Source organism: Myxine glutinosa, chromosome 1 (genome assembly GCF_964187855.1).
Source record: "Myxine glutinosa chromosome 1, kmMyxGlut1.1, whole genome shotgun sequence".
NCBI classification, from domain to species: Eukaryota; Metazoa; Chordata; class Myxini; order Myxiniformes; family Myxinidae; genus Myxine; species Myxine glutinosa.
Genome location: NC_136261.1, coordinates 100,554,830 through 100,576,999, shown reverse-complemented (window position 1 = coordinate 100,576,999; position 22,170 = coordinate 100,554,830). Strand labels below are relative to the sequence as shown.

Below are 22,170 nucleotides of genomic sequence, written 5' to 3'. Positions count from 1 at the left end.
ACTATCAACTACCTAACCTACTGATGCCATCGTGATGGGTAAAATAGTGGCAAGAGGCTTTGGCTTCGCCGGCTCATTGCGGGTTTGCAGTCGGGTACTAGTAGTCTTTACATGTGAGACCTCAGATTAGAGCTTGCAGAGTAAACCCCAGTTGTATCTCTCTCTCTCTCTCTCCCCTCTCTTTCCCCTCTCTCTCCCCTCCCTCTCCCCTCCCTCTCCCCTCCCTCTCCCCTCCCCTCTCTCTCCCCTCCCTCTCCCCTCCCTCTCCCCCTCTCTCCCCTCTCTCTCCCCTCCCTCTCCCCCCTCTCCCCTCTCTCTCCCCCCTCTCTCCCCTCTCTCTCCCCTCTCTCTCCCCTCTCTCTCCCCTCTCTCTCCCCTCTGTCTCCCCTCTCTCTCCTCTCCCCTCCCTCTCCCGTCTCTCTCCCCTCTCTCTCCTCCCTCTCCCGTCTCTCTCCTCCCTCTCTCTCCTCTCTCTCCTCTCCCTCTCCCGTCTCTCTCCCCTATCTCTCCCCTCCCTCTCCCCTCCCTCTCCCGGCCCCTCTCTCTCCTCCCTCTCTCCTCCCTCTCCCCTCTCTCTCCTCCCTCTCCCCTCCCTCTCCCCTCCCTCTCCCCTCCCTCTCCCCTCTCTCTCCCCTCCCTCTCCCGTCTCTCTCCCCTCTCTCTCCCCTCCCTCTCCCCTCCCTCTCCCCTCTCTCTCCCCTCCCTCCCTCTCCCCTCCCTCTCCACTCTCTCTCCCCTCCCTCTCCCCTCCGTCTCCCCTCCGTCTCCCCTCCGTCTCCCTCTCCCCTCCCTCCCTCTCCCCTCCCTCTCCCCTCTGTCTCCCCTCTCTCTCCCCTCTCTCTCCCCTCTCTCTCCCCTCTCTCTCCTCTCCACTCTCTCCCCTCTCTCTCCCCTCCCTCTCCCTCTCCCCTCTCTCTCCTCCCTCTCCCGTCTCTCTCCCCTCTCTCTCCTCCCTCTCCCTCTCTCCTCCCTCTCCCGTCTCTCTCCCCTCTCTCTCCCCCCTCTCTCTCTCCTCTCTCTCCCCTCTCTCTCCCCTCCCCTCTCTCTCCCCTCTCTCTCCCCTCCCTCTCCCCTCCCTCTCCCCTCCCTCTCCCCTCCCTCTCCCCCTCTCCACTCTCTCTCCCCTCCCTCTCCCCTCCCTCTCCCCTCTCTTTCCCCTCTCTCTCCCCTCTCTCTCCCTCCTCTCTCTCCCTCCTCTCTCCCCCCTCTCTCTCTCCTCTCTCTCCTCTCCCCTCCCTCTCCACTCTCTCTCCCCTCCCTCTCCCTCTCCCCTCTCTCTCCCCTCTCTCTCCCCTCCGTCTCCCCGCCCCTCTCTCTCCTCCCTCTCTCCTCCCTCTCCCGTCTCTCTCCCCTCTCTCTCCTCCCTCTCTCCTCCCTCTCTCCTCCCTCTCCCGTCTCTCTCCCCTCTCTCTCCTCCCTCTCTCTCCTCCCTCTCTCTCCTCTCCCTCCTCTCTCTCCCTCCTCTCTCCCCCCTCTCTCTCCCCTCTCTCTCTCCTCTCTCTCCACTCTCTCCCCTCTCTCTCCCCTCCCTCTCCCTCTCCCCTCTCTCTCCCCTCTCTCTCTCCCCTCCGTCTCCCCGCCCCTCTCTCTCCTCCCTCTCTCCTCCCTCTCCCGTCTCTCTCCCCTCTCTCTCCTCCCTCTCTCCCCCCTCTCCCGTCTCTCTCCCCTCTCTCTCCTCCCTCTCTCTCTCTCCTCTCTCTCCTCTCTCTCCTCTCTCTTCTCTCTCTTCTCTCTCTCTTTCTCTCTCTTTCTCACTCTCTCACTGCATGAATTGGCTTTGCTCTATACAATTTTCCACGTTAGCTTCTCTTTGCAAGTTGCTTGGAGTCTGAATTTCAGCAAAGTGCCACGAGCTGACCGGAATGTCCCAGCTTCACTTGATCCATTCACTACGGCCCAGCTCCTGAAGCGGCTCTCTTGGTTTGGTTCAAATCATTATATATGCTCCATTCTTCGTCTTGTGCTCAGAGGGAATTCGTAGTTATGTTGTGTTCAATTTTCGCCACACTTTTCTCTTTAAAGTTGGCTCGACTGAGTTTTTGAGGCGGTTTCATATTTGCCTGACATAAAGTCATGTTATTTAGTATTTGCCTGACAAAATACTTCGTGATTTTCCAATGCAAAACAATGGGGTTAATTCAAGCAGAGCCAAGTATTGAAGTAGGCCTATCTGCCAAAGTTATGAAGGGACTGGTTTCAAAAACGTTTGGCTTGGCTTCCTGGTGTCCCCCTGGCTTAGTAAACTAAAGAGCGATTTATGTTTGGTCTGCCAGCCAAGGCCAACGACGTGGCTCAGCAGCTGCTATCATCAGTAGGGAGGACGTGGTGGTGGATGGGAGCTAACTGTGGGTAGACCAAGTTGGGATTGTTTAATTATGTTAAATATTGGCTATAATTTGATAGTAGACATTTTGCCCAAATACCAGTCAGCATGACTCATGCATTTCATGGGAGACTCTCTCCCTACTCACTCAAGGGTATCTCGACTTTTTATGTATTGCGAAAATAGCTCTTAGTTTATCAAAACAGCAGTCAAGAAATTGATGTATTTTACATGTCTGTGTGTTGCTACTATGATTGGCTCTGCTTGTTGAAATCATGTCACAATGTAAACTCAATCAATGAAAACTGCACAATTATACCTCTGCCACCAAAGGTAGGCAGAGGTTATTTTTTGTCTGTCTATGAAAAGGATATCTCAAAACGTTGGGGACGGATTCGGATGAAATTTGGTGGACAAGTTGGGTATGTGACAAGGAAGAATTGATTCAATTTTGGTGAAGATTCGAATCTGGTTCTGGATCAGATAATTTTTTAAAATTTATATGTGATTCTTCACCATTAAGTAATAGGGCCAAAAACGATATACAGCATGATATTTCAAAAAGATGTGGATGGATTTTGACAAAACATGGTGGGTGAGTTGGTTATATGACAAGATCAAGCCGATTAGATTTGGGTTCAGGGCCGAATGCAGATCCGGCCTATCAGTGGGATACAAAACGTAAACTGTTCACCTGGTGGAGGTATGCTCTCTAACGAGTGCCATTCTTGTTATTCATTGTTCTTCAGTGGTTCATCATCATAATTGGTCGATTGTTATTTGTATTCTGAGACATTCAGTGTGGTGACACTGTGAGCAGTTTGCAATCATAAAACAAGAAAGAGCAATCGGAGATTGCAAACCCTCACCAGGATGTATTTTCAGTGGTTTTTAAGGCTTTTGTGTTAAAACAAATGTGGCGGCGGAACCACGTGACCAATGACGTCATCATTATTTTTTTCTAAACTAATTTATTCCTAGATTATGCTCAAGAAATTTCATCTTGATCGGATGAAGTTTTGTACTTGTCGAATTATGACGTCATAATGGAGGTAACTATGACATCATCATTAACATATTTTATTCGCAATGGAGAGTTCTTTACAAAGAGCCATGTCTCACTTTTTTCTATTCAGTGCTTTCGGAGATATAGAGGTGCAAAGTGTTTCGGTTTTTCCAAGATGGCGGCCGAACCACGTGACCGATGACGTCATAATTATCATTAAAAAATGCTGCAGGTGGAGTTGCACCTATGGTGAAAATTTCCTGTCAATCGGACCAACGGTTGCAGAGAAAATCATATTTATTCTGTGCGGACAAACAGACAAACGGACTCAAATGCAATACCCTCTCCTCTGGCGATGGTAATAAGTCTAATAAGTTTGTAGATTTTAGGAAAACGAGGGAGAAATATTAATCACTTTTATTCTGAATGAAAATATTGAGATTGTCTCAGAATGAAAATATTTAGGAAATGTATTGATAAATAAATTATATTGGAAGAGTAATCCAGGCTCACTGCTCTCTTCTACTCATTTATTCCTCCTTTCTCTCGCCCGTGGAATCACCTTCCCCAGTCTGTTCAGTCCCATTCTTCCCTCCAAGGCTTCAAGACAGCTGTTCACCTATTACGTCGGGTCATCCTTCATCCATACCCATGATCTCTTCTATCTACCCCCAAATGACCCCATTCCCAAGAACTCCCCCTTCCTGCTGGTTGTTGTGATTTTTCCCCACTCCTTTACCTCTTTTTGTTTGTTAGTTGTTGTGTTTTTTTTCCTTTTTCCGTTTCATCCCCACTTTCCCTTTCCCCTTCCACTTCTTGCTGTGTTTCATTCAGCTTGTCCATACCCAGGTGTCCTTCTCTCCCTCCCTTGATCTCACTCTCACTTATACTCTACTGTTAGTGTTTCCCCCTTCACATTTTGTTCCCTTCCATTCTGCCATAGTTTTTCCATGAGCCTTTACCATATATTCAAAAAAAAAAAAAAAAATTGGAAAATATATTCTAAGTATTATAATCAACGCATGCATTTCCAAGCCATCTCATGTCTAGCCTCATCTTGACACGTGATCTTTATTACCCCTAACCCAACTGTCATACTTGCTCCTTTCAGTGTTTCCTCCCCTTCTCTCTCCTTCCTTTCATGTTTGTTGTTACTTGCGGAAATCGAAGACTTTTCAAGTATATCGGTTGGTCTTGCACGTTATTCTGTCTGTCTGTCAATTGCTTACATGTCACAATTTTCAACCAATCCTTAGCTCCACTCCACTCTCATGTGGAGAGCTCCACTCTCCCAAGACTCCAACATGATTCATTCAAGGCTTCTAGTTACAGACTACTCGCCTGCTACAAGTTATGCCTCTGCTATGAGATATCACCAGATGGTAGAGTTGGTCATAAGGAAGAAGCCTATTGATTTTGAGGTCAAAAGCTCAAGATAGGCCAAAGGTCAACAACTTTGTCAGATTTCTAAAATTGTCAATTTTCATCCGATTTACTTGAAATTTGAAGAGGATTTGCATATCAGGTCACTGAATTCTTGAAAATTGAACACATTATTCATTAACACATTATTCTTAACATTATTATACACATTATTCTGAACACATTATTCTTGAAGGTCAAAAGGTCAACATAGGTCAAATCTCTAAAAACCTCAATTTTCATCTCATTGACTTGAAATTTGAAGTGGATTTGCAAATCAGATCACTGAATTCAGCCAACAATTCGTTTTGGGGTCAACATAGGCCAAAGGTCAACCATTTCTTATAGGGATTTTGCAAGTATTGTGCTATGCATGACATATTTCTTGTTTATTTATTGGTTGTGCACAATTTCTGCTCTGCTACTCCACTGTCATTCTGAGCTTGCACTTGCATTACCATGCTCTTTTGCTGTTGTAGAGCAAAATAAAAAACATGGAGCTTACTATTTTCAAAGCTAATTTAACATGAACCTTAATAGCCTTAAATTAAAACCTTTGATGGACGAATCCTCTTTGGAAAAAGTGAGATAATATTTCACCTCTCTGCGACAAGTTTCTCTCCCAAATCGACTGCGTATCACAAAGCACGCCCAATGAAAGGAAAGGAAAACGCATCATCACTTTTCCAATTTGGGCAATATCGTTTGAAAAGCAATCCATAACTTCTTCCAACAGAAACACACGTGAAGAGACCCTGGGTTGGATCTCTTGCAAACGATGTGATTTCAAATCATGGGATTGGATGCATTGTAAGAAAGCTGATAAAAGCTGATCATCATCAAAAAACAAGGAGACGCATCATCAAAACATCTCCTGATGTTGGTGTTGGATGTGTCGGACGTTTGTAGAAGTACTTCTACTTTAGTTGGCACAGCAGACAAAGAAGCAAGCAACCCTCTTGTCATGGATTGACCCTTCATGAAGGTTTTCATGTTTTGCCCTGGCTCAATGTCTCCGATTTCCTCTCCTGCTGGTGTGTTTATCAGATCTCCATTGTCGCCTTCAGCTATATTACAGCAGTTGTTTTATTTATTCAATTTGGTGTGCCAAATTACTTTTTTCCATTGTTTTTATTCTAATTTGAGATGCCAAATTTAAGCGCACGCTTAAATCTATGGTTAATGGAATTGGCACCATTTTTATTCGGTTGGTAAGAAGAAACACCTTTGGTTGAAGGAGTAAAGACGGAGTCCTCAAAACAGTTCATTTCATGTGTTTATGCTGCAATATCGATATTGAAACTCTGGAATAATAATTTGCAAACTAGAACGCCGCTCAGTAGAGCGCATACTCCCGCCGTGGGTCAAGTTGGAATAGTACGATTTCACAAAAGTTTGAGGGAGTAGTTCAGTGACAACACAAGACAGACACTGCACAGATTCTATATTTAGAATATATAGAAGATAATGTTAAAAAAAACAAAACAAGGCAATTTCACTTACATTTTCGGATTCAGCGTTCAATTCTATATAAGTGAGTGTATTTTGAGGCATGTGTGACTTCAAATAAAATTGTAAGCCACGAAAACGTTCGTTTCATTCCTTCGGGATACAACATGTAAAACTGGCCCAAACGTCAAAACGAAACTCGCTCATTTTAAGTCGTCCAAGCTAATGCGACGACTCATTCTTCTGGGAAGAATCCCGTGCACATGCTTGTCACACTTATAACTCACCTACGTCTTTATAAGTTCATCAAATACTGACACCACGATTGACATTCGCTGAGGTAAACGTTGATATCTCTTCTGAGGTTGAAAAAAAAACAGTTTTAAAGCATTATACGTATCAAACGATACATTTTATGAAACGGGGAAACCTAAGGCTGCTGGGCCATAGAAGTTCACGGTTCACGTTTCACGTTTCACGGTTCACGCGTGTAAAGAAAAGTGGACAAACGTAGTATGACTTGCTCTGGGCCACAGAACGCCTTTCATGTTTCACGTTTCACGTGTCACGTTTCACGCGTGAAAGGCGGAATGAACATGCACACTTTTTCTATGCGTGAACATGCACATCTTCTTCTTTAAGTCGTCATTTTATGTCTTCTGGAAAAAAATTAAGACTGAGTTTATGACAACACAAATCTATAGATTGAATTTAATGAAAACAAATATAACTTTGTAAGCGCAAGAGAAGAGAGGTCTCACCACCCAGTCTGAACGTTTTCAAAAGTAGACTCGCTAGACTACTAGACAAATTACCCTAGCCTAGATCATCACGACCAACACCACATTATCCAAATTAATAGGTACCAACCTGAGAGTAATGATGAGCTTTTGTTCTGCTTCGATCGATTTTCTCCAGTTTGTTTGACCTGGCTGTAGATGTTCCAGGACGAGGGTCTTCAAGGCATCGTAAGTCCTGTATGACATCCTGGTATAATTGAAAAACAGTTCTTCATCGGGATTGTCAAGCAGATAACGGAATGTTCGGTGGAATTCACCACGGGTTTCTCTCAGAAGGAAGTGCTCTCGGCTCCAAATTCTGTGCCTTTTTCTCTTCCTCCGTCTTAGTAGAAGCAGAATGAGGCAATCTTCTTCATCCGAAGAGTCCATGTTGACGGTTACTCGGCCAAAGCCCAAAGCAGAACTGGCGCGCAACACGTGAACAGCCAAGCGTGAAATCCTATGGCCCAGGGTCCGCTTGTTCACGTGAACGTGAACCGTGAACCGTGAAACGTGAACCGTGAACTTCTATGGCCCAGCAGCCTAATACACACTTTGGTGGTTTTAAAATGACAGAATATGTCTTTATTAGAAAAAAGAAAAAGAACCTTGAAGACGACGCTGCTAACAAAATACACCGCTCTAATGCATAATCACGAGTTTAAACTACATTTAGAACAAATTGAAAAATATTTTCATATCACAATGTTAAATATAGAATATATATAGAAGATAATGTTAAAAAAATGAGCCCTATCTTCCAATGGTAAAAAAATCCTTCAAAAAATTCCTGAATCCGGAATAATATCCTGAGCTTCACCAAAAACTAATCAATTCTTCCTTATCCCAAGGGCAATCATCCCACCAACTTTCATCCAAATCCGTTCAGAACTTTTCCAGATATCTTGTTCACAAACACACGCACACACACACGGACATGATCGAATGCATTACTCCCTGGCGGGAGTAATGATTATAGTTGAAAATTTCCTCTCGCATGCAGTATGAGCAATTACAATGCCATTTAAAAAATGATTTTCTTAGAGCTATCAAAGAAATGCATTGTCTTGCCCATCAGTTGTATCTTTCCTCTTTATCATCCATGCAGCTCCTGTTTTGCCGCACCGCTCAGTCCCCGCTGCTGTCAGCTCGTCGGTCAAGCTTCCCTGCACCAATACAGACCCAAAGTGGCTGCACCCAATTATTCCATCTGCTGTCAATACTGTAACTGATGCGTGGCATGGATCAGAGGTCATCACAACGGCAGTTGGTCTTCATGAGAATGTACCACTCCCACCACCCTTCCCTGACACAAACACGAGAACATCTGGACCTCTTGGAGATCGACGAGGAGCATATTGGTACTGGAGCAGTGAGGATGGACGTTACACGGCGCAGGTAATTATTGGAGCCTTTATATATATTTTTTGATAAACAATATGATTTAAATGCTTTGACTACATTTATTTCATAAACATATGTATTTATTTTTAAAAACCTCTTTTCTGGTTTTTGTCTTTCAAAAAAATAAAAATAATTGGAAAATACATTTCATTTACAAAAAAGTTAAATTTGATTAATAGTGACAGATGATTAATGAAGGCTTTAAATTAGACTTACTGTGGCTCATGAAAGCTGAATGACTGTGAAAGGTTAATATTCTTGCAATGGGGCAGTACACATGGATGAGTGAACAAACAAGGTCAGTGAAAAACGAAAACATTAGTGGGGACCGTATGAGGTATGACACAAGATATTGGTCATTGTGAAGGCCGCGAGAAATCAGCGGAGATTCCAAAACTGAAAGGAGGGACAGTGAAAGGAAATCTCCCATTTTCACTAACCTTGGAAACATTTTCATGAATCTCTCAGTAATTTCTGTGGAGGCTGCAATGTCCGACTCTGAAAATCATGCATGTTTCATATGTTTCATAGCTGATTGTGGACTGACAAAATTAAGATGTGGGTGTGGTGGTGGTCACGTAGTGAGAACATTGGACGGGTTATTCATAAGGTCATGGGTTTGAATGTGGTTGGACACATCCGTATTGAGGACTTGGATTATTTGTAGGGGATGGACTTAAGAAAGCTGCCTGTGAATAAGGCAGTACTGTGAAAACATGGAACTGTGATTGTTTAGAAATAAATATTGTTATGCGGATAGGGGAAGGGATCAATAGCTACATTGCACGAAAACTACAGTATGCACCATATGAATCATGTGGCTGAGATTCCCCTTGTAACAGGATATTTGTCAGAAGTGAGTCATCTGGTTAAACGTGCACCGAGACGATGGTGATCGCAATCTTGAATGGCATAGAGTCTATTGTCTCGTCTCCTGTAAGGGTGAGGCCAGGTGAGGACCTGTGAGCACAAAGGCACCAATAGCGCTATAACTGCGCTTTTGAGGACTTAATGGACGCTTTGAAAGCACCATTAACAGGCATGGCGCACAGTACAGTAAGAACCACCTTTAGAGGCCATTTTTCCCTGCAGGGTAGGGGTTTGGCCTTTTTGGGGCACCATGGTCCCTTTTTGAAGCAATGTTTTATGGCCGGATGCCCTTCCTGCCGCCAACCCTGTTAGTCACCTCTTGCGACACACAGGGAATTACCAATGAGCTGGTACTCAATTTGCCGACGTCAGAAGGATGACGGGCTGAGTCAACCCCCCTGGTGTTAATTCAGTGATCGACCGGGATTCAAACCCAGGATCCTAGGATCCCAAGCCGGCACCCTAACCGCTAAGCCAACGAACCCAGGATCCTCGGATCCCAAGCCGGCATCCTAACCGCTAAGCCAACAGACCCAGGATCCTAGGATCCCAAGCTGGCACCCTAACCGCTAAGCCAACGAACCCAGGATCCTAGGATCCCAAGCCGGCACCCTAACCGCTAAGCCAACGAACCCAGGATCCTAGGATCCCAAGCCGGCACCCTAACCGCTAAGCCAACGAACCCAGGATCCTCGGATCCCAAGCCGGCATCCTAACCGCTAAGCCAACGGACCCAGGATCCTAGGATCCCAAGCCGGCACCCTAACCGCTAAGCCAACGAACCCAGGATCCTAGGATCCCAAGCCGGCACCCTAACCGCTAAGCCAACGAACCCAGGATCCTAGGATCCCAAGCCGGCACCCTAACCGCTAAGCCAACGAACCCAGGATCCTAGGATCCCAAGCCGGCACCCTAACCGCTAAGCCAACGAACCCAGGATCCTCGCATCCCAAGCCGGCACCCTAACCGCTAAGCCAACGAACCCAGGATCCTAAGCCGGCACCCTAACCGCTAAGCCAACGAACCCAGGATCCTAGGATCCCAAGCCGGCACCCTAACCGCTAAGCCAACGAACCCAGGATCCTCACATCCCAAGCCGGCACCCTAACCGCTAAGCCAACGAACCCAGGATCCTAGGATCCCAAGCCGGCACCCTAACCGCTAAGCCAACGAACCCAGGATCCTCGGATCCAAAGCCGGCACCCTAACCGCTAAGCCAAAGAACCCAGGATCCTCACATCCCAAGCCGGCACCCTAACCGCTAAGCCAACGAACCCAGGATCCTAGGATCCCAAGCCGGCACCCTAACCGCTAAGCCACACACAGTACAGTAAACTCAAAAATATCACCGTTTTAAATATCTTGGTTTTAACCAATCGCTGGCAACCTCTTTATGTACCGATTTTGTTATTTAGCAAAATCTCATCACGTGACAAGACCTTTCTGGGGGGAAAGATACTCCAGCCTATCAACCAACACCACGAAGATGCGTGAGAAGTCACACAGTGTCTCGCCATCCTTTTGCTGTCGTTTCTAGAATGTCTTGAGCAATTGCATTGGGCTTGCTCTCTCCCCAAATCCCTTAAGAAGTGCCTTGAAAATATTATCGGGCTTCTTTTCCGACCTGCATTTCATGTCGACCCTTGCAGGAGGCATGGGAAGGGAGGTGGCGGGGGGGGGGGGGGGGGGGGAGATGTACTCACTGTACATTGTCCATAATTTGCAGGTGAACCTTTGCGGTGAAGATCTATTCTCCTATGTTATTCATTCTATTTCAGTTAACTGAACTTAACACCGGATTTTCTCCCATCTCTGCCAGGTAATAGCAGATGTATACCCTGGTGGTGTGGTTCGAAGTTACTATTCCCAGCTGAAACTAAGAGTTGCCATGTCAGCCCATGCATTCGTACATGGGGACTTTTCTTTGGGTATGTCTCATCTTCGCTGGGACGATGCTGGTTTGTACACCTGTCGTCTGTACGATGGTGCTGACCATGCGATTTCCAGCTCTATCCGCCTCGTCACCGTCAGAGGTATAACTCGTATGGTTCTTCTCTAGAATTTTATGTCATTTTCTTTCGTTTTTGTTTCTTTCCACCATAATCCAATTCTGTTACAATTTAACACCACCCACAACCTGACACTGACTTTTGACACCATCCCCACCGTAGTGACCTCAAGCCGGCCAAATCCCATCCTGAAGGGCCAGCATGTAACACTGACATGTGGCGTGTCTCGTCGCGATGACCTATCCTCAGTGACATGGACCCATCGAGATGTACCTTTGCAATTGACCCACACACGGATCTCGATGACCACCGATAGTCAGTCGCTCACGATCAAAGGTTTCCGTCAGAGGGATTCTGGCCCCTGGAGTTGTCATGTCACTCTGCGTGGTAGCGGTTTGTCCATTGCGACTCACACTTTCAACTTTGCAGGTGAGGTCACCCAACTGACATTAGTTTTTCAAACCTCATTTTTAGCCGCGTCGCAGACGCTGCTAATAGAGTGCCCTCTGCTGTTGTTGTTGTTGTTGTTCTTCTTGTTCTGTATATTTTTCCTTGGTTTAATGCTGATCAGATTTAAGGTGAAAAAGAAACCCCAACTGTTAGGATAGTTAAATTGAGAAATGGCTCATTGTAAAGAACTCTCCATGGGGAATGAAATATGTTAATGCTGATGTCATAGGTGCCTCCATTATGACGTCATAATTTGACAAGTAGAAAACTTCATCCAATCAAGATGAAATTTCTTGAGCGCCATGTCAGCATAAACTGGTGGAGAAAAAAAAAATGATATCATCTGTCACGTGGTTCGGCCGCCATCTTGGAAAGACCGAAAAATTTTACACCTCTATATCTCCGAAAGCGCCGAATAGAAAAAATTGAGACACGGCTCATTGTAAAGAACTCTCCATGGGGAATAAAATATGTTAATGATGTCATAGGTGCCTCCATTATGACGTCATAATTTGACAAGTACAACACTTCATCCAATCAAGATGAAATTTATTGAGCATAATCTAGGAATAAATTCGTTTAGAAAAAAATAATGATGACGTCATCGGTCACGTGGTTCGGCCGCCATATTTGTTTTATCACAAAAGCCTTAAAAACCACTGAAAATACATCCTGGTGAGGGTTTGCAATCTCTGATTGCTGTTTTTCTTGTTACTATTGTTATTTCTATTTACTCCGTTCATCGCAGGATCGTTGTTGTTGTGCACCCATTCTTGGCGGGCATATTCGGAATTAACTCAAAAACTAATAACAGGGTTTCCATCACAAATAGTGATTAATTGACATTCTTCCCTCATTGAAGATACATGTAGCCTGTACTGAAAAACTATATAAGAGATAACCAACAAAACTATAGTTTTAGTGCAGCAAGAGGCTGAAATCTGCGAAATTGAAAACCTCTGAAATATGTCCATATCACTGTCATATTCCACTGGGGTATGTATCTTCTGTGTACGGTAGGTACATCAAGGGGTTATGATTTCCCCCACCGAAGGTGGACCGATGTTATGTTTTCACGCAAAAAAATGTTTGTTTTCACGGTTATGTATGTGGTGATTTAAGTATTCTATTAGCCAATTGATTAATAAGTTAATTATTCTACCATTATTATTTATTTATTTTCATTATTAATCATTTATTTATTTTCTTTCTCATCTGGGCAATATCTCAGGCACCTTTTGAACAAGGAAGCTGATATTTGTACACGTCAGTGACCACGTGATGTGGCTATGAAGGATATTTTTGATTTATTGATTAATCAATTAATCGATTAATTATTTATTGATTAATCAATTATTATTTAATTTTTTCCAATTAATGACTTATTGAATTCATTTTCAAAAAGTTACAGCTTCGGATGAAACTGGTGGTTGAGGTATGCTATAAGCCAATTGATTAAGAAATTATTTTATGATTATTATTTATTGATTTTAATTACGCAATTAATCAATCAATTATTGTACTCCTCTCCCTCGCAATACCGTCTCTATGTGCTGCATGGCGGCATCGCCGGGCGGTGAAGGCGCCCCGGCAATGCCGCGTGCTGGAGGATATTTATTTATTTATTTGGTGTAGGGGCGGTGTACTTTGAATGTATCTGTACTTGTTTCCAGTTTTGTTTATTTACCTTTCAAATATAGAAAATGTTTTTCTACCTGCAGATGAAAGGCCACCACTCAAATCTAACGAGGTCGAGTTTTCACAGCAACAGCCACTGTTGGTGCCCCAGCCCTGTACCATGGGTAATGAGGTCACAATTTCTACCAGTCAGTCAGGGACGTTGCTTTTCTGGGCAGGCCTTGCAGTCGGCATGGCAATAGCACTTGCCATTATAGGAACCTGGAGCTACTGCCACTGGAAAAGAAGGCAAGATGAGCGAGGTGAGAGAAATATGGGAATCCTTACTACAATTAACGGACCGGTGTTTGTTTGGTTGTTTGTTACTTGCAAAGTCAAAGATTTTGAAGTATTTTGAAGTTTGGTTGTGTACATTATTCTGTCTGTCTGTTTGTCTGTCTGTCAATCGCCTACAGGTCACAATTGTAAACCGATCTTCACGAAACTTCACCAAGTGGTAGAGTTAGTCATAATAAAAACCACCTTTAGAGGCCATTTTTCCCCGCAAGCGGGGGTTGGCCTTTTTCGGGAACCGTGGTTGTTGTTGTTTTTCGGTCCCCTTTTTGAAGCAATGTTTTACGGCCGGATGCCCTTCCTGACGCCAACCCTTTTTGCCGCCTTTAACGACAAGCAGGGAATTACCAGTGAACTGGTACTCAATTTGCCGACCTCGGAAGGTATGTACAGGCTGAGTCAACCCCCCTGGCGTTAATTCAGCGATTGACCGGGATTCGAACCCAGGATCCTAGGATCCTAAGCCGGCACCCTAGCCGCTAGCCCAACACCAGGGACTTGCCAGCCTAGTCATAATGAAGAAGCAAATTAATTTTGAGGTCAAATCAAAGGTCATCTTGAGGTCAGATTTCTAAAAATTGTCATTTTTTATCCGATCGACTTGAATGTTGAAGAGCATTTGCATATTGTATCAATACATTGGAAAACCAACTATTTTTGAGGTCAAAAGGTCAAAGGTCAACTCAAGATGAAACTTCTAAAATCAGCAATTTTCATCTGAAAAAGAATCAATTTTACATCCGATTGAACCGAGATTGTCAATATAAATCTTAATGAAATGGAAAAATTGATGTATGTCTTTTTGGGGGGTCAGGGGTGGGGGATGTATTTTGCAAGTACCGTATTGTGCTCTGCATGACGTCTTTCTTGTTTGCTTGTTTGTGTGTGTTGTGCTGCTCCTCTGCATGATGTACAGTTCTGGCTTGATTACATATAGACTTGGTGCATATCGGTTGAGCATGACCCCAATTAGTGCATAGGGGTGTTTTCATCTTTGCCGATGATCGTGGGGGGGGGGGGGGGGGGGGGGGAGTTGGGATCGAAAATTCTCCATGTAAATGTGTGGTGGAGCGCCGCCTCTAGGTGGGAGAGGGTATTACAAGTCTCACTCTTCACAGCACAGTATTCCTGTCCCCACGTTTTCCAGTGCAGTGAGGTGTTTTGTATTATAAGCAGTAGGTATGGTTTTTGCTTCATGCACATAACCCGGGTTATTTGTTTTATTTTCGTGTGATTGAGAGAGCTGTCGGTTGCTTATACACCGCCCAAATAAAGGTATGTGTCAGAAGAATGCGCTGCATTCTTAGGTCGCCTGTAGGGCAGGTACTCTGTTAGTTATTATAAACTAGCAGAAACCCGTGAAATCGAGGGTGCGATATCTTGACACAACTGAAGACAAAGTGAGGTGGAGGTATTGTAACAACTAAGACTGCACAAATTTGTTATTGAAAACTGAGATTTGCGGATATTAAAAAATGATTGACACCAGCGAGAATCAAATTTGGGATCTGGAGTTCCACAGGTGCGCGAGTTAACCATCGAGCCAAATGGTCAAACACCACTGAGTGTGAAGGCAAATTTTATACACCAAATGTATATCCTATAGTGTCTTCTGCACAAAAACAAAATGGCGGTCGGTAAGGGGCAGAATGTGTTTTTTGCTGGAAAACACCCCTCCTAAAAGATTGCCATTTGCAGAAGGTATTATGACTTTTGTAAAACACGGAAGTGCATGCCATCACCTGTAGAAGGAGCACAGACAAAGCCGGTTCCTTAGCCTATTAATGAATAGATGCCATCCCTGGATTGCATAAACATGGAGTGTACAAGTAGTGCAAATAGGGAAAGAACTGGTGAAGTAAGGCCCATTTAAACTGGAAACTGTGTATATGACAGATAGGTAAATTATTTTTTTGTGGACAGATGGATATTGACGAGTCGACTAATAATGCTGAAACTCAGGTGCGAATATATTCTGTTGAAAAGAAAAAGTTTAAACAGAATAAGCAGATGCTGCATGTCAATGCAAAGGCCTGGTCAAGTGAAATCAGTCACATAAATTCCTGTTGTCATTAAATTGTTGCTGTTGTTGAGAGATTGAGCAATTGTAATTACATACAAAATCTATGACGTAAAAATGCAAAACGTGCACGTCGGTTTCCCAGGATACACCAGGCTGCCAGATATCCCGACACTCGGTCTGATTCGGTCCGGCTTCATTGGCTACCTCGGTTGTCATAGGAATATATTCCAAACCGAAAACCCTGGTTCAACTGGTTAAAGTCCTGGTTAAACCCTGGTTAAAGTCGGTTCAACTGATCCCGTTATTACATCTGCTTATTCATGTTTCTGAATGTGCCATGCTTCTGATTGCAAATGTAAAGGAGTCTGTGTGATGTGCACTTCGTTTATGAGTCATAATTCACAAGTCAGTTTAGAACCTTGAGTGTCATGACTCTAACAACTGGCAGTGCTTATTGTGGTGCATTCATATGATTAATTGAAACTTTAAAAGATACACGTAATTTTCAATTTTAGGTTTTCAATTTTCAAGGTTTTCAATTTTATGTGGAATTATTTAATTAACCCCCCCCCTCTCCCCCCCTTCCCCAAATTTCTTTCTCTTTTTCTTCTTTCTTGTGTATATTGTTGCGGATCTCGGTCGTCGGCGCTCCCCTTATCAAGGGGGGGTCAATCCCCTTGTCTTGTTATCTGGCCGACCCAAGTCCTGGGGGTTATAACGTTCCTTCCGGTCGGTGGTAAGTAGGGTTGTTGGTCGAGTCTTAGTCCAATTACCTAAGTACTACCACCGGCCGTAAAGCAAAGAGATAACTCTAGCTCGAACCACGGATATGATGGAAAATGCCGAGCGGATAGCAATCCGCGATCCGAGTCGTTAACAAAGTGACTCGACTCGATTATAGCGGTTGCGATCGTGCCACGTTTACACAATGAGAGAAAGGACGGATGCGATCGGATAAGAGGAAACCAAGAAAGAACAAGGCAATTTATTACACATGTACAGAAAGAAGAGGAAACGAAAGAATGTACAGGATAGGAGGAGGAAGAAGCAGAACACAGGGCAGTCTTAAAACAGTCTTATTCTTAATACCCAGGACACACATACACACTCACACGGGGATTGTAGATGGTTGATGGAACAGGTAGAGGGTCCGTGGTGGGGTCCAGGCTCCGGTCCAGCGGCAAAACCCGGCAGGCAGCTCCGTGTGTAGTTGAGCGCGACCGGACAGTTTTATATAGCGGGGGGAAGCTGGTGTCCTGCGTACGTAATATGTGCACACTTGTGCCAAACGCCCTCTCTCCAAAGTCCTTTGATAAAGGTGCGCTCTCCCAATTGTCCAATGCAACACGCGTTTCCCAGCAAGTCCTTAACAAGCGCTGCCGTATCTCTCCTTCAAGCCAATGCAATGCGCTCGCTGGCAAGTTCTTTGATCAGCGCACTCTCCCGACCAAGTCCGAGTTCTGCGCACCAATCCTTCTCCGCGTAAGTCCTCTTACAACGCGCGCGCCTCCAACCAGTTCTCTCCAACAAGCGTGCCTCCGACAAGTCCTGTGAAAGGGCTTTGCGCTCGCGCTTATATAACAAACCCAAGCGATCGCTCCACCAGCCCAAAGCCACGCCTGTCGGCGATGTTACTTCAGCCCTGGTTGGCTGGTTAGGGCCTACCGGCTCCGCCTTTGATGGCTGGATGACGTGGCCACACCTTCGTCCTGGCGTTCCGCCCCCTTTCCCGGGCCTCACCGCGTGGCTTATGGCGGCGTTTGGACGGAAGCCCAGTGAGGCTGCGAATGCTGCTGGCAGAGGCGCGTAACAATTTGGGAGGGGCCATGGGCAGACTGGAGAGCGCGTAATGGCGTCGCTTGGAGAGGGAGGTTGTAAACTGTACGGAATGGGGCCTACTTCTTATTTGATTGACACAACGCAGATTCAACTATTGGAAACACGGCCTTATCTAAAACAAATAACTGGAATCCTATGGTGGCCTATGTGTTGCTTGTGGACTAACTAGGGGTGCTACCTTTAACCTTTAATGATGTTGAATTTATTTACACAAGTGTGGGTTCTCAAAACCGCAACAATATTTTAAAATTATTATTATTTAGATTTCTTTAAAAAAATGTAAAAATTTTAAATAAATCTCTAAAGTAAAATAAAGAAATTTTTTTTTATTTTATTTAAAATTAAATTCTTTTAAAAAATTGTTTATTTAAAATAAATTATTTATTTATTTTATTTTTTAAATAAATTTCTTTATTTATTTATTTATTTAAATTACAATTATTTATTTTTAAAAATATATGAAAAAAATAAAATACATTTTAAAATTTTGTAATTTAAATTTTATTATTTAAATTATTTAAATAAAATTATTATTTCAAATTTCTTTCTTGTGCATGATTTTAGTGTTTTATTGTAAAAAAAATGTCGACAACAGCATTTGTCTGTATGTTTGTCCTCACAAACGTCCACCAATCCAATCAGAGCTGAGGATCTGGTCACATGACAGGGGGACAGCATTTAGTAACCATTGCAGTTGCATATTGTACTAAAAGGAAATATAATAACCTTCTGTGGAAGGTTTTGGGGTCCCAGCGGGTGGTCGGTAGGAGTTTTCAGAAATTCCTCAATACAATTATGAGTTTGAAATGTGATCAACACGGACCTTGCTCCTGAATCCGGAAGTGAACAGATGATGACGAATCACTGGTTTGATATCTCAATACAACCGTGCTTTAACATTATATTTTGATATATTAACACTATAGTATGAATTTGTGATTGGAAAGATGCTGTGTGGAATGAAAATATAGAGATATCGAGTTTAAAGCAGAACGAGGAAATGACGTCAGGGTTTTCATCTGTGATATTCGCGGATTCCCCATTTGCAGTTTCGCCATTAATTGGATATAGCAACATTCAGACTGGGCATGTGTTTTTGCCCAAGTTATTCAAGAACCTGCTGTCAATGCCTGACGTTCGACGGAAGGTGGCACAGGAATGTGGAATTTATTGGTTCATCGTTTGCCATTCATCATTTTTTTACCCAAGTCATTCACGAACCGGCTGTCCATGCCTGAGGTCAATTTTTTTTTTCATACTTACATTATTTGCTAACTGCTAACCAGTATCAGGTCATACTTCGGGTAATCCCAAAATCGCCACAGCTAAAGTTGATGCCTGGCTATGCTCTTGTTAGACTATCGGTCTTGTTTTTTCAAAAATAAAAAAAGGTTTTACTACCAAGTCAGGTTTTCGCTTATAAAACCTCTTTGTTTGATCACCTGGCTGTTTTACCTGAAAATTCCTTTCCAACTCGCAATTCATCTCAAAATTAAGGTTAGATTTAATCAGACTATTATAGTCTTAAAAGATTTTCGAAAGGTGCAGATTACCTGTGCCCTGTTCACACTCAGGGGAACCGCAATTTGCATTTTTGACACCAATTAGCAAAGTGAAGAATTCCGAGGGAAAACAAATCCACTGTGAGAGGTACATTGTTCAACATCTTTTGAAACTGGAGACAATTTTGAAATCCCTTCGGATTCTTGACAGGGTGAAAAAGCTGTGCTCGTTAACCTCGTCTGTTCCTGAAAGGGCTTGATATGCTTGATGACCACCAGCGTTGAAGTTATTTTTAAAGGTAATACTCGCATTAAACGAACCCAAGATTTAACCTGTTGATTCATACATTTTGCCACTGTCTGTACTTCTTGGAGGTGTTCTTGTGAGCATACGTTGTGTTTCTTTGGATACTTTCCTTGCTTTGCATCCATTATTATTGTACACCGCTCTTTTCCTATTCCATCTCCAGGAGCTGCATGGCGTCATCGCCAGGCACCGAAGGGGGTCTGGCAATGACGCGCGCCGAAAGGGAGTACTCAGTTTTCACTCTGTTTGTTTGTTTTCTTTCTTGTTGTTTGTTTGTTTGTTACTTGCAAAATCGAAGATTTTTCAAGTATATAGGTCGGTTGCGTTTGTGGTTCTGTCAGTCTGTTTGTTTGTCACCGGCCTACAGGTCACAATTCTAAACCGATCGTCACGAAACTTCACCAAGTTGTATAGGTTGTCCCAATTGAGAAGCATATTGTTTTTGGGGTCAAAAGGTCAACATAGGCCAAAGGTTTTTATTGAGGCCAACATATGCCAAAAAATGAAAATTGAGGATTTTAGAAATTTGGCAAAGTTGGTCTATGTTGGGGTCACCATAGGCCAAAAGGTCAACATAGGCCAAATTTCTAAAATCCTCAATTTTCATTTGATTGACTTGAAATTCTAAGAGGATTTACATCTATGGTCACTGAATTCAACCACCAACTACCTTTGAGGTCAACATTGGCCAAAAGGTCAACATAGGCCAAGTTTTTAAAATCCTCAATTTTCATCCGATTGACTTGAAAATTGAACAGCATTTGGACATTGAGTCACTAAATAGGGAAACTAACTATTTTTAAGGTCAAAAGGTCAAAGGTCAACTGAAGGTCAACCTTACAAAATCATCATTTTTTATCTGAAAAAATCGTCACTTTTCTTCCTGTTGACCCGAGCTTTAAAAAAAAAATTTTTTATACTGAATCGAGGCTCGTGAAAGAGCTGACAACCACGAGGGAAAGACAGCACAGGGGGACCACGAGGGAAAGACAGTACAGGGGGAAACATTCATTAAAACACATTCAACAAAAAGACATCCAGGAACACAGTACAGTGGGACCGCGAGGGAAAGACAGTACAGGGGGAAACATTCATTAAAACACATTCAACAAAAAGACATCCAGGAACACAGTACAGGGGGACCGCGAGGGAAAGACAGTACAGGGGGAAACATTCAATAAAACACATTCAACAAAAAGACATCCAGGAACACAGTACAGGGGGACCATGAGGGAAAGACAGTACAGGGGGAAACATTCATTAAAACACATTCAACAAAAAAACATCCAGGAACACAGTACAGGGGGACCGCGAGGGAAAGACAGTACAGGGGGAAACATTCAATAAAACACATTCAACAAAAAGACATCCAGGAACACAGTACAGGGGGACCATGAGGGAAAGACAGTACAGGGGGAAACATTCATTAAAACACATTCAACAAAAAAACATCCAGGAACACAGCACAGGGGGACCACGAGGGAAAGACAGTACAGGGGGAAACATTCATTAAAACACATTCAACAAAAAGACATCCAGGAACACAGCACAGGGGGACCACGAGGGAAAGACAGTACAGGGGGAAACATTCATTAAAACACATTCAACAAAAAGACATCCAGGAACACAGCACAGTTTATAAAGGGTTTATAAAGCTTTGATCAAGATTTTAAATTTTAATCTTGATGAAATGGACAATTTGCTGTATCAATGGAATATTTTTTTTAAATTGGGGGTGGGGGTGGATTTTGCAAGTAGCATGCTCTGCATGACGTCTTCTTGTTTGTTTGTTTTCTTTCTTGGTTGTTTGTCCGGACGATATCTCGGCCATCTTCTGAGCTAGGAAGCTGAAATTTGGACATGACAATGACAACGCGATTTTGGCTGTAATGGGCATTTTTGATTTATTGATTAATCACTTACTCGATTAATTATTTAATTGTTTTATTAATGAATTTATTAATTAATTTTCAAAAAGTCACAGTTGAAATGGTGGTGGTTTAGGTAGGCTATTAGCCAATTAATTGAGAAATTAATTATTCTACGATTATTATTTATTTATTTTAATTATGCAATTAATCCATTAATCAATCAATTATTCCACACTGCTCCCTCCCAATTCCATCTCCATGTGCTGCATGGTGGCATCGCCAGGCACCAAACGCGCCCGGGCGATGTTGCACGCTGGAGGATATGTTATTTATTTATTTGGCATGGGGGCGCTTTGAATTTATCTGCACTTGTTATTATTATTTTAATTTTTTTAATGGGAATTTTTTAATGGGCTCTGTTGGAGCTTTCTTTACCCTTCGGTGCTCTAGCTTAGAGTCAAGCCCAAAACATCAGCGCTTTGTGATCTTTATGGTGGATAACTTTAACCATTTTATTCTCATGTTTTATTCCCTTGTGCCACCAATGCAGATCGCTGGTTTTTTGCCAGAATTAGCAACCATATTCTCATGAGGATTGTTGAAATTCGAGTAAATTTTGTGGTCATTGCCGCAAGATGAAGGATTCCAAAAGCCATCGGATCAAATGTTGACTGTTCACGCTTGGAGAGATTATTTTAAAACTTGGCTCTTATTATTCAAATTCCATGAGGATGAAATTTGACCTTAAGAATCTGGATTTTTTTTTTTCCGAGTGTGAAACAGGTTTAACTGCTGGAATTAAGTGGTAACATTTCTGATCATGTTACACACTCACCGTCTGAGCTAGAGTTCCAGCTACTACAAAAAACCACCCAGTGGACCCCCATGGCTCCACCAAGATGCAGTTGTGATGTCTGCTTCGTCCTCGTAGCTGGCACAAGAGGC

At 43.3% G+C, this 22,170-nt stretch overlaps 1 protein-coding gene across 2 annotated transcripts in view; it reads left to right on the top strand.

Moving 5' to 3' along the window:
* Positions 1-22,170, top strand: part of LOC137426834 (coxsackievirus and adenovirus receptor homolog) — a 50,265-nt gene that overhangs the window by 16,771 nt on the left and 11,324 nt on the right. For both annotated transcript variants that reach the window (XM_068115776.2, XM_068115786.2), the window contains exons 2-5: positions 8,088-8,377; positions 11,073-11,286; positions 11,425-11,691; positions 13,434-13,652. In XM_068115776.2, coding sequence (XP_067971877.1) covers positions 8,088-8,377; positions 11,073-11,286; positions 11,425-11,691; positions 13,434-13,652 — 990 coding nt within the window. The remainder of the gene's footprint in view (positions 1-8,087; positions 8,378-11,072; positions 11,287-11,424; positions 11,692-13,433; positions 13,653-22,170) is intronic.